At 42.8% G+C, this 12,097-nt stretch overlaps 1 protein-coding gene across 2 annotated transcripts in view; it reads left to right on the top strand.

The window, feature by feature from the left end:
• The window catches only part of LOC119658567 (multidrug resistance-associated protein 4-like), a 95,161-nt gene that overhangs the window by 75,701 nt on the left and 7,363 nt on the right, over window positions 1-12,097 (top strand). For both annotated transcript variants that reach the window (XM_038066012.1, XM_038066011.1), the window contains 4 exons: window positions 10,294-10,461; window positions 10,550-10,941; window positions 10,997-11,094; window positions 11,159-12,090. In XM_038066012.1, coding sequence (XP_037921940.1) covers window positions 10,294-10,461; window positions 10,550-10,941; window positions 10,997-11,094; window positions 11,159-12,090 — 1,590 coding nt within the window. The remainder of the gene's footprint in view (window positions 1-10,293; window positions 10,462-10,549; window positions 10,942-10,996; window positions 11,095-11,158; window positions 12,091-12,097) is intronic.

Raw genomic sequence — 12,097 nt, 5'->3', positions numbered from 1 at the left:
ACTGAGTCGGAACAATTGGAGGAATTATCAATTACGTAATCACCTGACTGCTACGTTAGTGAAATGCTTGGCTTTAAAATGGGTTGATGGGACGATAAGATTCTGAAAATAATTCGGTAAGATGGAATTATCAATGATTGCAATTTCATTCAAAGATATGTGACGTTAGAGGTGACGGAGTATTATAAAACTGGCTAATGGAAGTGTTCATATCACGATTGATACTACGGGCAAAGTTCAGTTCAGCCTGAACTATTCTACGGATAATAGCTGCACATTTTCTCGGAAAAGTCGTGCTAATAGGAATAGAATTGTTAATTAGATTATAATTTATAAATAAATCTGAGATTGAATGATTCACAGCTCTACGTGCCTGTGAATCACATCATGTTCAATTCACAATATATATATATATTGGATAATGTCTTGTTGGGCTCTCAACAGTTTACGGTTGGACTTCCAAGATTTTACAGGCTTGGCCTGAAACTGTAGCCTCCATTGATGAAAACCTTAGCCACTACCCATTCGTACTTAGTAAATAAATCCATTTCGCGGTTAAATAGCATCAAATTTCTGAGAAAAAATCTTGGTTTGTATGCCAGTCGCCAAGCTTAGAATACTAAAGGAACTACATAAGTTGCCGGCCAGACTATTTGTCTAACATAAGTACTGAAGTAAGGTCTTGAATTCTCATCAATTGCAATTGTGATTAGCACGTACCGACAGTGAGCTGACGTCATTACACTTCCTCTCTGTAGGGAAACCACAACTATTTGTGGTATTTGGAGAATAAAACTTTTGGAGAAGAAATAAAATTGAAATTCCACTTTCCGCTCTAAGTTTAAGTTTATATATGTAGATAGATAGCTCAAATTAAGAGCTGACTATTATAAGTACCGATGCTGGTACAAAAAGGATTAGGTTTTTTAGAAGACTTTTCTTAACAAGTTTGAAACACTCTCCAACATCACTGACCCTCAAGAGAGGTTTGGAGGGGTCCCCAAAGGCATGCCAGTATATAACCTAAAACAATACTTCCCGTGTCATTTATGGTTGCCAATATCCCCTAAATGGGGCATAGCACGTCTGCCATACCTAGGCACCATCGCTTCCAGTTCACAGAAATGTAATTGAGCTCCGTTTAGGTCTCCACGAAAAGCCTACACCCCCATCCGCCACTGTTCTGCGCTATGTATTTCTAGAGAAATCCACTCGTCGGCCATTTTGGGAATGTAGATTCTCTTGCATGGCATAGTCAACAATGAAATTGTTGTCCTTTCTGGTATCTACTGTCTCTTCCGTCTTTCAACCAAGACGTTTAGTGGTACCTGACCTGAACGGTGTCAACAATGCCTGAAACCTTCGAGTAACAATGGGAGTCGCTTTCCATGAGCTTCTTCCGTACAAAAATACAGAGAGATGTCCTCTCACGTGGGGCAACGTTAACTAGATGTTTGTGTTGAGGTAACCGTATTTGCAGATTTTAGAAAAACGGCGAAGACGGATGTAGCGTTGTCAATGCGTCGAGTGATATTGGTACCGCTGTCAACAGGTACAACGATACCACGATAGACAAATTGATCAATGCTCTCGATGTTCTGCTCGTTAATATAAAAAGGACAGTGAAGCCGAGAACCTTGGTTTTGTTGGTGTTTATCTTCAATTCGACTCTCCTTACCTTCCTTTCCAAATCCAAAGCCATTTGGGTAAAATCCAAGGCACAGTAGGAGAACAAGGAGATGTCATCCGGATAGTCAAAGTGTTTGAGTCCACTGGACAAGCCAGCGAGAAGAATACAATTTGGCCTTCAATTTCTCAGAGATCTTACCTGTAGTAACACTTAACATTTTGCGCCACCATATGTCGCTCTAATAATAGTTATAAGATGCACTCTCTCTTCACCCTGTTGAAAACTTTCTCAAAATCGATTAAGAGCCGGGAGCAAGTGCTCTAAAATGATCCAAATTGTGTTAATGTGGTTAATTCACCAGGATGTAGGATGAAAACTAGCCTGCTCTTTGATAATCGAGCACTCAGGGATAACTTGAGCTATATTTTTGCGACGGTCAAATACATAGGACTCATGAATGGGGGGGGGGGGGAGTTAAAAGTCTCGAGATTGAACCCAGATCAGGCATTCGATAGAGTCAAATGGCGAAACCAATTACGACGAGTCGACCCCGTTTGTGAACGGGACAAAGGCTGAAGAAAAAGAAGAAGGAGATGAATGAGTGAAAATAGTAGCTCTGTGGAGAGTGCAGGAACTACAAGAAACAATTCTGCAGAGAGACACTCAAGCCCGGTGGCCTCGCCCTGCTGGAGTGCATGGATAGTCAAGGCTATTTCACTTTTGTTAGAAGAAGTTCAAATCCGCCGTTACAGTTACTGGTCATACAATCCACCAGATCTTATACGGTTGAGTGTAGTGGTGAAATCGTAATCATTCTAGCCCCAACATTATCTGCGGTGTTGCCAATCTGCTTTAAGAAGCTCATTTTTGTGTCTATCACCGCCGGCTTCGACAAGAACCTGGTTTCGTCAACCCGAATTGGGAGGAATGTGGAAAGCCCTTCCTTGGTCAGGAAGACGACCACGGTTTTCTCCAGAGCTAGGAGGAATCCATTTCAGCCATCGAGCTGCTAACGTATGTTCAACTTAAGTTGTTCTTGTTGAATTTTCTCCTTTTTTCGACGCTACTTAGTCCGTTTGGTTACCATGTCGCGGAATTCTTGCTGCGTCCTTGTCGGCAGATCCACGTTATCATGATATCATGATCTTTAGGGTCGCCAATCGTTTTTGAAGGACGGACAACCGCTAATGACGACCTCGAGCTTTGCTAGTGGGGTTTCATCAACTGCTGTTGGTTGGCCCTATCAATTTTTTCAATGAATCGTATTTGCAACTTGTCCTTTAGAAATCTAGATTTGGCACACAAAATTAGAACCAAAATGCAAATTTTGTGTTAACGACGGAGGAGGAATACTATCGGTTCCATTCAGTCGCAAAACGTTATGTTAACTATACGGTCGAATAGCTAGTTCCACCAGCTTTCCTGAGATCGATGCGTAGTCTCTTGTATTTCCACCGCACATCTCAAATTTTGCCTCCACTTTGTTCACGACTGGGGCAGTTTGTGAGATTGCGTGTGTGATAAACCCGACAATGGTGTACGATTTGCCGCCAATACTATGGGAGGAGAATAGTAAAGCGCTTAGATTGATGTCTCGTCACCGTTGATACCCCAACATTACTCTTTAGGCACTTCATCTGCAGGTTTATCTCCAATGGCCAAAAAGCTGCTTCAGACATTGCCGTTTTGCGGCAAGGTCTACAAATTCAATATTCCTGAAAACTGTCTGGCTTCATGGCCCACGCTATCGCATCATCTCAGATAGCGTCAGTCACAGATATTATCCTTATAGCTTTTCCGGACTGGGTCATCCTCATCCTTACGGATAAGGTAACCCACCCATTGCAACCTATTGAGCCGGATTTTACCCACAACCAAGCTATCGTGGTATCGCTTTAAATTTCGTCGTTACATAGGCTATGAAAGCGTCCATTCTCATGTTGGAGGCCAAAAATTCTTCGAAGGATTCTTCTCTCGAACGCGGCTAAAAATCCACAATTTTTCTTGCTAAGAAGTTTCTCCAGGGCTGGTAAGATCTTTATCTTGTATAGTAAAAGCTTTCACCTTATGTTGAGACGTTTCGAAAAAGGCTCTCTTGGCTGACAACAACCGTGCGGGGATTTCACGGCGGTCATTTTCCACCGTAAAGGGGAGGAACTATCAACGGTCCCAAAGTTGTAGTTTTCCGTCTTTATTATTTTCATTGGTAGCAACGATTTTTTTAAATCTTCGGACTGTGCTGATTGGTGTAGCACCCCGGGAGACCAAGAGGGAGCTATCCTATAATGATTGAAATCTAGCTTGAAAAATAAAATATAGAATGTACCCAACGAAAAAGTTGATACAAAACTATTACGTAGAGAGGTTGAGGTTTATAATGAAGGAGTCAAGGCAAGAGAAAGTCTCTCACGAAAAAAGCGTAATGGGGAAAGCTCTTCAGAGCAGAAAATTTGGGCAAATCGCCCAGTTTTTCGGTCCACCCCGAGCTATGTGTTAGGATCTCATTGGCAGTTAGATTGGAAACCAAGCATGATTTCATAGATAGATTTCAGTGACGAAATCTAAGAACGAAAGGGTCCTGTTTATAAGAAAACATGCGAGAGTCCTTTAAGGTCGTCGTAGGTAATTGACGGAGAGGTCAAATTATCAAGCGGGGATTATTCTATGTAGAGTTCAGTGATCTCATTGAGCTCCTTCATTGTAATATGGTTAAGTTACTAATTTAAACTTAAGGCCACTTTGACATGGAAGGAACCTAAATCTTGGAAAGGATATCAAAGGAAAACTTGCTTCTTTTCGTGATTCACTAAATCCATCAATATTTTCCCCGTCTCCTTGAATGTCTTTTCAAATAACATAAAAGATTTAAGAAGGAGTGTTTGGCGGGTGTACAAGATAAATTGTAGTGTACGTATATATCAAGAGCTCTATCTATATTGTATAATGACCTAAGCAATTGTCTGCTTCGGTTATTTTGTCAAACTTATCCGTTTTTTCGTAGGAACTGCAATTGGACACATTTGCATCTCTTAAGGTCTCAATTACAAATCGCTTCAACAGACTTCAGGAAATTGTATTTTTCTCGGTAAAACATGTTACTAATCCATGATCTCATCTGTTTATCTGATACAAGAGATCTCATCTGTTTATCTGATACAAGAGCAACAATCTCCGATTCCAAGTAATGCTACTTGTAGATACCAAGCTCTACATGTGTATAATCGCCTACCACTTCTTGCACTTTAATGCCATCCACTCACCTGAATCGCACTTCATCTGGTACGCGCCCTCTCGTCTTCGTTATTGTTGAGGCTCTTGTGCTTCCTGATCTGATATCTACCCATGTAAATGCATTTCTTTCTACCATTTTTCCGGAACGAACACCATTTTTGTGATCATAATTTAATCGGATTAGAGTCTCACGTGAATCCTCCATCAATACTCTGATAATAATCGATTTGTCAACCCGAGGACCGGAGATTAAGAGGGCTTATTGAGGCGTTCAAGGTTAGGGGCCGAATAGAGTGGAAGTGATTTGAATGGACAAAGGAAAGGTAAGTAGCCCAGACGAGATCCGACAGAGATAATTGAAACTGGAAATAACATTCGGAATGGAAGAACTAAAGGTGATAATGGATAGTTTGTAAATAGATGCTTTAGGCTCAGCACGGTGCATTTCCAGATAATAGAAGACTTGGGAAATGATAATTGATATCTGAATAGCGACAAACGTTCGAAGGAATAAAGAAAAAGTTGAAGAATTTCGTGATAGAATCGTCATGGAGGAGATTCACTTTTCTTTGATTTTCTTTATTCTTTTATCTCTGGAATTCCCCGTAATTTGTTTATCGGCAACATTCTTGGTCGTGGAATAAAATATGTTTCATTGTCTGAAATATTAGGAGAGTCCTTCACTTTGTAGAACATAGAAGCACGTTTTAGATAAACTAGTGGAAGTGATTGATTTTAGGTAAGTCCATGATATTGGGGAAAATTTCCCATCTAGCTGGTAAAGCTTCTGAACTAGACGAATTGATAGAAGAAATAACTCAGGAAGAAAGAACTCACTTTCAATTATGCGAACTAAAGGGATAACCCCTGGCTAAAATGTAATACCAGATATTGAGCACCACATGGGCAAGGTAAGCTTCATCGTTGATGCCTGAACTTGATATATCTGAGAAAACTCCGTTTCTGAATAACCACTTTACTATGTATTATATAATAAGCTATGGTTGAACAGGTATATTTCGTCTCCCGCTCGTGGCTCCAAGAGTAAATGTATAAATAGAGGAACTTGTGATGCCTACTCGTTAACGGATGACCTCTGTGCTTTCAACGATTCTCCACACAATTTTAAAAACATCATATCTGCGCCTTCATAGTCCGAAGAAGGTCTGACTAGAAACTAACCTGTCCCAGGACAGAAAGTACGGACCACCTGAGGTTCTTCTCAGCAACCAGCGTACTCCTAATTAGTTAGAAAGTAATGGTCTTGAACAGTGATTGGATGAGATGAAAATCGAAACGAAATATTGAATTCCAGGATCTCCTTCATTAGGGGAAAATGCGAAAATTTGAGTAATTTTGTAAAGCGATTGGGTTTCCTCAACTGAGAAAATGAATCAGTATTAGTTTGCTCTTTTGGGTCTTTGTAATGCTTTTCACCATCTACACCTCTACTATGCAAGCTATGTTAGTCCCTTCAATTATATATGGTTGCCACTCGTCCCTTGCTGGGGTAAACCGCATCGACCATACCTACACGCCATTGCTCGCGGTTTCCTGAAATTCCCTTTAGCTCCCGTACGTCTTCCAAAGACGCCCACACTTCCCCTCTACTGTTCTGCCCCAAATGCCCTTGGACCACTGCATGGCGCAGCCCGCAATGCAATTGTCGCCCCTCCTTAAAGTATGATCTATCCATTGCCACTTCCGTGTTCCTATCACATCACATACAAGTGCCGAGCCTGTGTCGGGCAGCATCTAGTTCGGTGCCGCCATGGGCAGAAACCACGCTTCCTAGATTTACAAATTGATCGACGCTTTCAACGCTCTGCCCATTAATGCAGATATTGACCCGTCAAACTGAGAACCTTGATTTCGTTGGTGTTTAATTTTCGTTCCGCCTCAATTGCTTCTTCTTCCAAATCCAAAGCCATTTGGCCAACGTCCACGACTCGGTGAGAGAGCAAGCAGATGTCATCAGCGTAGTCGAGGTGTTTAAGGAAAGATGTCATCGTCCATTGAATTCCTCCTCGTCCACCAGAAAGAGCAGCATGAAGAACGTCACCATGATAAGAAGAAATAATTTCGGTGACAAGATGCAACCCTGGTGGATTCCGTTTTGAATCTCAAAATCCTGCGGATTTTACCACGGTGCAGCACGTGACATATGTTACTATAATAGCTGATAATAACTATTAGTTTCTCCGGAATGCTTCTCCTACGTAGAGCACTCCAGATACACTCTCTGTGCACGATATCGAAAGTTTTTCCGAAATCGATGAAGAGCAGGTGCAACGAAGATCTAAATTCCGCACACTGTTCCAAAATGATCCGTAGGGTGTTGATGTGGTTGATGCAAGAGGATCCCGAGCGGAAATCAGCCTGCTCTCTGTCGATCAAGCTTTCGAATTTGATGCATTCCAGGATTATTTCAGCTATTATCTTTGCGAAGGCAGGATGCACGCCGATATCCCTCCAATTGTTGCACTCAAAACGGGTGCCTTTTTTGAAATCTTAACGATAATCTCCTTCTTCCACTCTCTGGGTTTCGGATTCCCAAGATTTCCATATAAGTGGAAGCAGCAGATTTGCAGTAACTGCAGGTGCAGCGATAAATAACTCTACGGAACCTCACCGGGTGTACCCTGTTGAAGTGGTTTTCCCATCTCTTCAGTTGCTCGTCATCGTGGATGAGGAATCGACTAAGGACCTTCACAGGACCATCGAAATATTTGCGACCACAGGCAAACTCTTTCGTCATGCAGTATGCAGTTCTAAAATCATTGGGATCTGCGGCATCCACCGCTTCCTTGAACAGCGCAATAGCAATTTCTTTTTTGTTACGGCGTTCACTACACTGAACTTCTCGGGATTTCGCTCAGTATCGGAGTTCAAGCGCACCTCGCCCGCCATCACTGGCAGTAGTCAGTACAGCCTTCAACCCCTTCCGTTCATTGATTCACTTCCACGACTCCGCAGTCAGCCAGATCTTATGACACCCTTTTGGGATGTGGCCGACGACCTGTGCAGCACCCGAGAAAAAAACATTTTTGATGGCGGCCCAATGCTCATCGATATTCTCAGTAGATCTGCCGTTCGTCACCAAGACAGCTCTCCCACTATCGAGCGACAGGTAGGCCGCACAAGCGGTCGATGTTGAACTTAGGAGGTCGCAGCTTCTCTACCCTCGGAGAAGTGGCAGGCGCAACACGCGAGCAAACGTAAGCAACTATCAGATGGTGATCCCTTTCGAGGTCGATGTCAGCGCGTTGTCTAGGAGTATGCGCACATTCCTGAAACCGATCATAGCCCGTTTTCGATAGTCAACGGTTGTTGCCGTGAGGTCAGTCCCTATCCGAGGCGTTGTTGGCTTTTCGGTAGCAGTAGAGTTTCAAAATTTGCAGGTTGCTTGCTCATAAAGGAAGGGAAGGGTTTGAGTGTATTCTTAAGCCCCAACTCACAGAGCCATAGGGATAGTTCCCAAATAGCCAAGTGGGCTAAGGATCACGAACAATGGTAGTCTGATACGAAGGGATAGTCCATAGATATGATCGCAAGTTTTGAGGTGTAAGAAACCAAATTGTATATGATGTGAGCGGAAACTCTAACAACTGACACTTACACACAGGAATAATGTTTAAAGTAGGTCATGCGGTGTGTTATGCCGCCCTACAATGAGAGGAATAAAGTGTTCTGTACCCAGCAATTTGGAAGTGTCTTTTTGTTTCGTACCCAGTGCTCAATGAATCAAAAACTTCCCTGCTTGTCGTAGAAGGCGATTGAAAGAAATATACATTTTTTCGCTAGCAATCTGCAAATTTCCAAACTTTACTGCTACCGAAAAGTCAACAACGCCTCGAATAGGGAGAGCGAGAATAAAAGCAATATAACCTGGACATTTTAGGCCCAAGTAAAATGGTCAGGCTCTAGAGAGTACTCTTCTCCCTCTTGCGGTAAAGTAGCCGATGCGAATCGAGTATCAAACTGTCACGAACGTTACTCTAAGGCGCGCTCTCTTGACCTGGGAGCTAATTTCTAATAGACTTCTGATTGCAAGATCCCGGAGCAGGTTAAGGAGTAACACAGTCGTACAGTACTATGCATCAACGGAGATTTGGGGTTGTTCAGGAGACGTTTTCGAATGTTAAAGCGGGCTCTGACAACATCTTGCTAGGACATGTGGTGGGAGGTTTGTGAATTTTGTTGGCGCAATGCTCGATCACAGAGCTTGCCATAAGGTCAGTTGGGTTTCAACCAGGCAATTAGGTTTACCACTTCTCAATCAGCGATAGATTTAAGAGTTGCTTTCTGGATGTGCGTAACGAGAGCGGCGCTAAAACCGGCCTCAACAAGGATCACCATCCAATAGTCGCTTGCGTTCTCTTGTCTATTGTACCCACTACCTGTCACAGTGTTGGAGAGCTGCAACCCCCTAAATTCAGCACAGACCGCTTATGTGATCTAACTAACATTCGACAGTAGGAGATCTACTTTGCTGATCATACTGCAGATGTACTGAGTAACCATCCTTAGAATATGATGAGTATTGGGCTGCAATTTAAAATTCACTTCTCTCGGGAAGTACGAAGGTGATCGGCGGGTCGATGAACGGAAGGGATTGAAGGCTGTACTGACCGCTGCAAGTGATGGCGAGCATGATGCGCTTCACCTCCATGGGAAATTCGGGGAATTCAACGAAGTGTGCGCCATGAGAAAAAGAAATTTGTTACTGTACTCGTCAGAATGAGAGCCAGGTTTAGTGGGTAAAAATCCCACATTCTGGCGTGCCCCGGCTAGAGTTTTTTTAAGCTTTCCACCTCCTTAAAAAGAAGGCAAGCCTGTAATCCCTTGTCCTTTGCAGCTGAAGTTTGTTTCTGCCGAGCCTTCCTCTCCCCCACTTTCTGGAAGAATGAGGCAACAGTATTACCGACAGGCCGCCCGTAGTCAAGTTTCCAGTTCCTCTCATTAAGGGAGTTACTATACTATCTTTTCTGGCCGACCTCGCCGTAAATACTGGGAGTATGCTTTCCACTGAACCATGTTCTCCACAGATTTCTCCATGGGGGAACATAAATCTGGTGAGGCCTCCAAAATCCGTGCTTCGGCCCCAACCTGATTTCTCAAAGTTGCGGGTGAACTCGAAGTCTGTAACTCCTTAAAACTTAGATTGCTTCCATCTTCATGTGTTTAAAACACTCTTAGGTGGTGTCCTACGGGGAGGGGGTAGTTTACTTACAATTATTTACAGGATCGATAGTCCTACTTGCGGAGTAGAATTTGATTAGTTAATTCAACCCTGGATGAACCCGTCTGTCATTATGTATTCTAAAATAATCCCTTTATTGTGACCTGTCTATGGCCTTACTAATGTTTATGCTGTCCAGATTAGTTTACCTCACAAAAACGCTATAATAAATGTTTACTCTTCATTACAGAGAATGGCTGCACCAAGTGAAAACCACCAAGAAACCATCGCTAATGAAGGCCATGATGAAAACCTTCTGGAAGGAAATCGTATTTATGGGACTTTTGGCTGTGGTCAACGAAATAGGAGTCCGATTAGCCCAGCCAATTATTTTAGGACAACTTCTACTTTATTTTCGGTGAGGATCAACTTCCAAATGAAATATGTACAATTCAATCAGAGCTCCTTATGTTATCATTTCCACCTGCTTCTTTTCTTCATTCCAGTCTAGGCATAAATAAGGACGAAGATAGCAAAAATGATGCCCTTGCCTACGCTGGAGCCTTAGTTGCCTTGACTGCCATAAGTGCCCTAACATTCAATCACTTCACAATGTGTGCTTTTCACAACGGTATGAAACTTCGAGTTGCGGTTTGCAGTGTGATCTATCGAAAGGCCTTACGGTTATCAAGGACTGCGTTAGGAGACACAGCTCCTGGGAAGGTGGTCAATTTATTATCGAACGATGTCAGTCGATTTGATATTGTGTCCATCTTTGTGCATTCAATGTGGACCGCGCCTTTGTTGGCTGTGATTGTTGGGATTTTACTTTGGAACGAGATTCAATGGGCAGGGCTCGTGGGCATTGCAGTTGTTTTCTTCGTTGTCCCGATTCAATGTGAGTATGATGTTTTTCCAAGGCTGTTAATCATTTTAATTTTCGACTCTTCCAGCATATACCGGAAAACTATCATCAAAGTTTCGTTACCAGACTGCAGTTCGAACGGATGAGAGGGTCCGATTTATGGATGAAATTATTTCAGGGGTTCAGGTAATACTCCCATCTCTCAAACTAAATTGGACTTTTTATTTAAATAAGCTCCCCTTCCCTTTAGGTCATCAAAATGTATGCCTGGGAGAAGCCATTCTCCAAACTCATTTCATTGGCCCGTCGCATGGAATTGAAAATTGTCCGGAAAAATTCACACGTCCGCGCCTTGTACATGACCTTCAATTTGTTCACAACTCGCGCTGCCATCTTCTGCACCATGTTGACCATAGCCTTGACCGGCGGAGAGATAACGGCAGCAAAAATTTTCGTCCTTTCATCATATTTCAATGTAATTGCCTGGACAATGTCACAAATGTTTGTTCGTGGGGTAGCTGAAATAGCAGAAGCTTGGGTCTCATTCAAACGTCTCCAAAAGTTCTTGGAATACGAAGAAAAGACGGAGAGTCCGAAAGCATCCAAACAGGCTTTCCTCCAAGAATTCGGTCTCAATGGAAACTCTAACGAGAAGATCAATATGAATGGAAATGTTAATGTTGTACCACCGGATGTTCTGGTTCAATTGAACAATGTAACAGCCAAATGGTCCGACCCCATCCAGCAAGAAATCAACCCCAGAACCGGAAGACCCATGAAGAGAAACATTGGGAGCGAGAAGCATAGTAGCGATAGCTACGACTCGCCGACGTTAAGCAACGTCAGTATTGATTTCAAAAAGGGAAAGTTAATTGGTATCATTGGTTCAGTGGGAGCGGGTAAATCATCGCTTCTACAGGTAATTCTAGAAGAACTTCCAATTGATAGTGGTTCATTGGTTGTACAAGGAAAAATTTCTTATGCATGCCAAGAACCCTGGGTGTTTGCTGCTACCGTACGGCAGAACATCCTCTTCGGCCAGGAAATGGAAAAATCTAGATATGATTCCGTAGTTAAATCATGCGCTTTGGTTAAAGATTTTGAGCAGTTTGAGAATGGCGATAAGACCATTATCGGCGAGAAGGGAGCATCATTGTCTGGCGGTCAGAAGGCGCGTATAAAGTAGGTT

The sequence above is a fragment of the Hermetia illucens genome, chromosome 6, assembly GCF_905115235.1.
Source record: "Hermetia illucens chromosome 6, iHerIll2.2.curated.20191125, whole genome shotgun sequence".
NCBI lineage: Eukaryota > Metazoa > Arthropoda > Insecta > Diptera > Stratiomyidae > Hermetia > Hermetia illucens.
The sequence above is the reverse complement of the archived record's forward strand: the minus strand, read 5'-3'. Positions and strand labels throughout refer to the sequence as shown.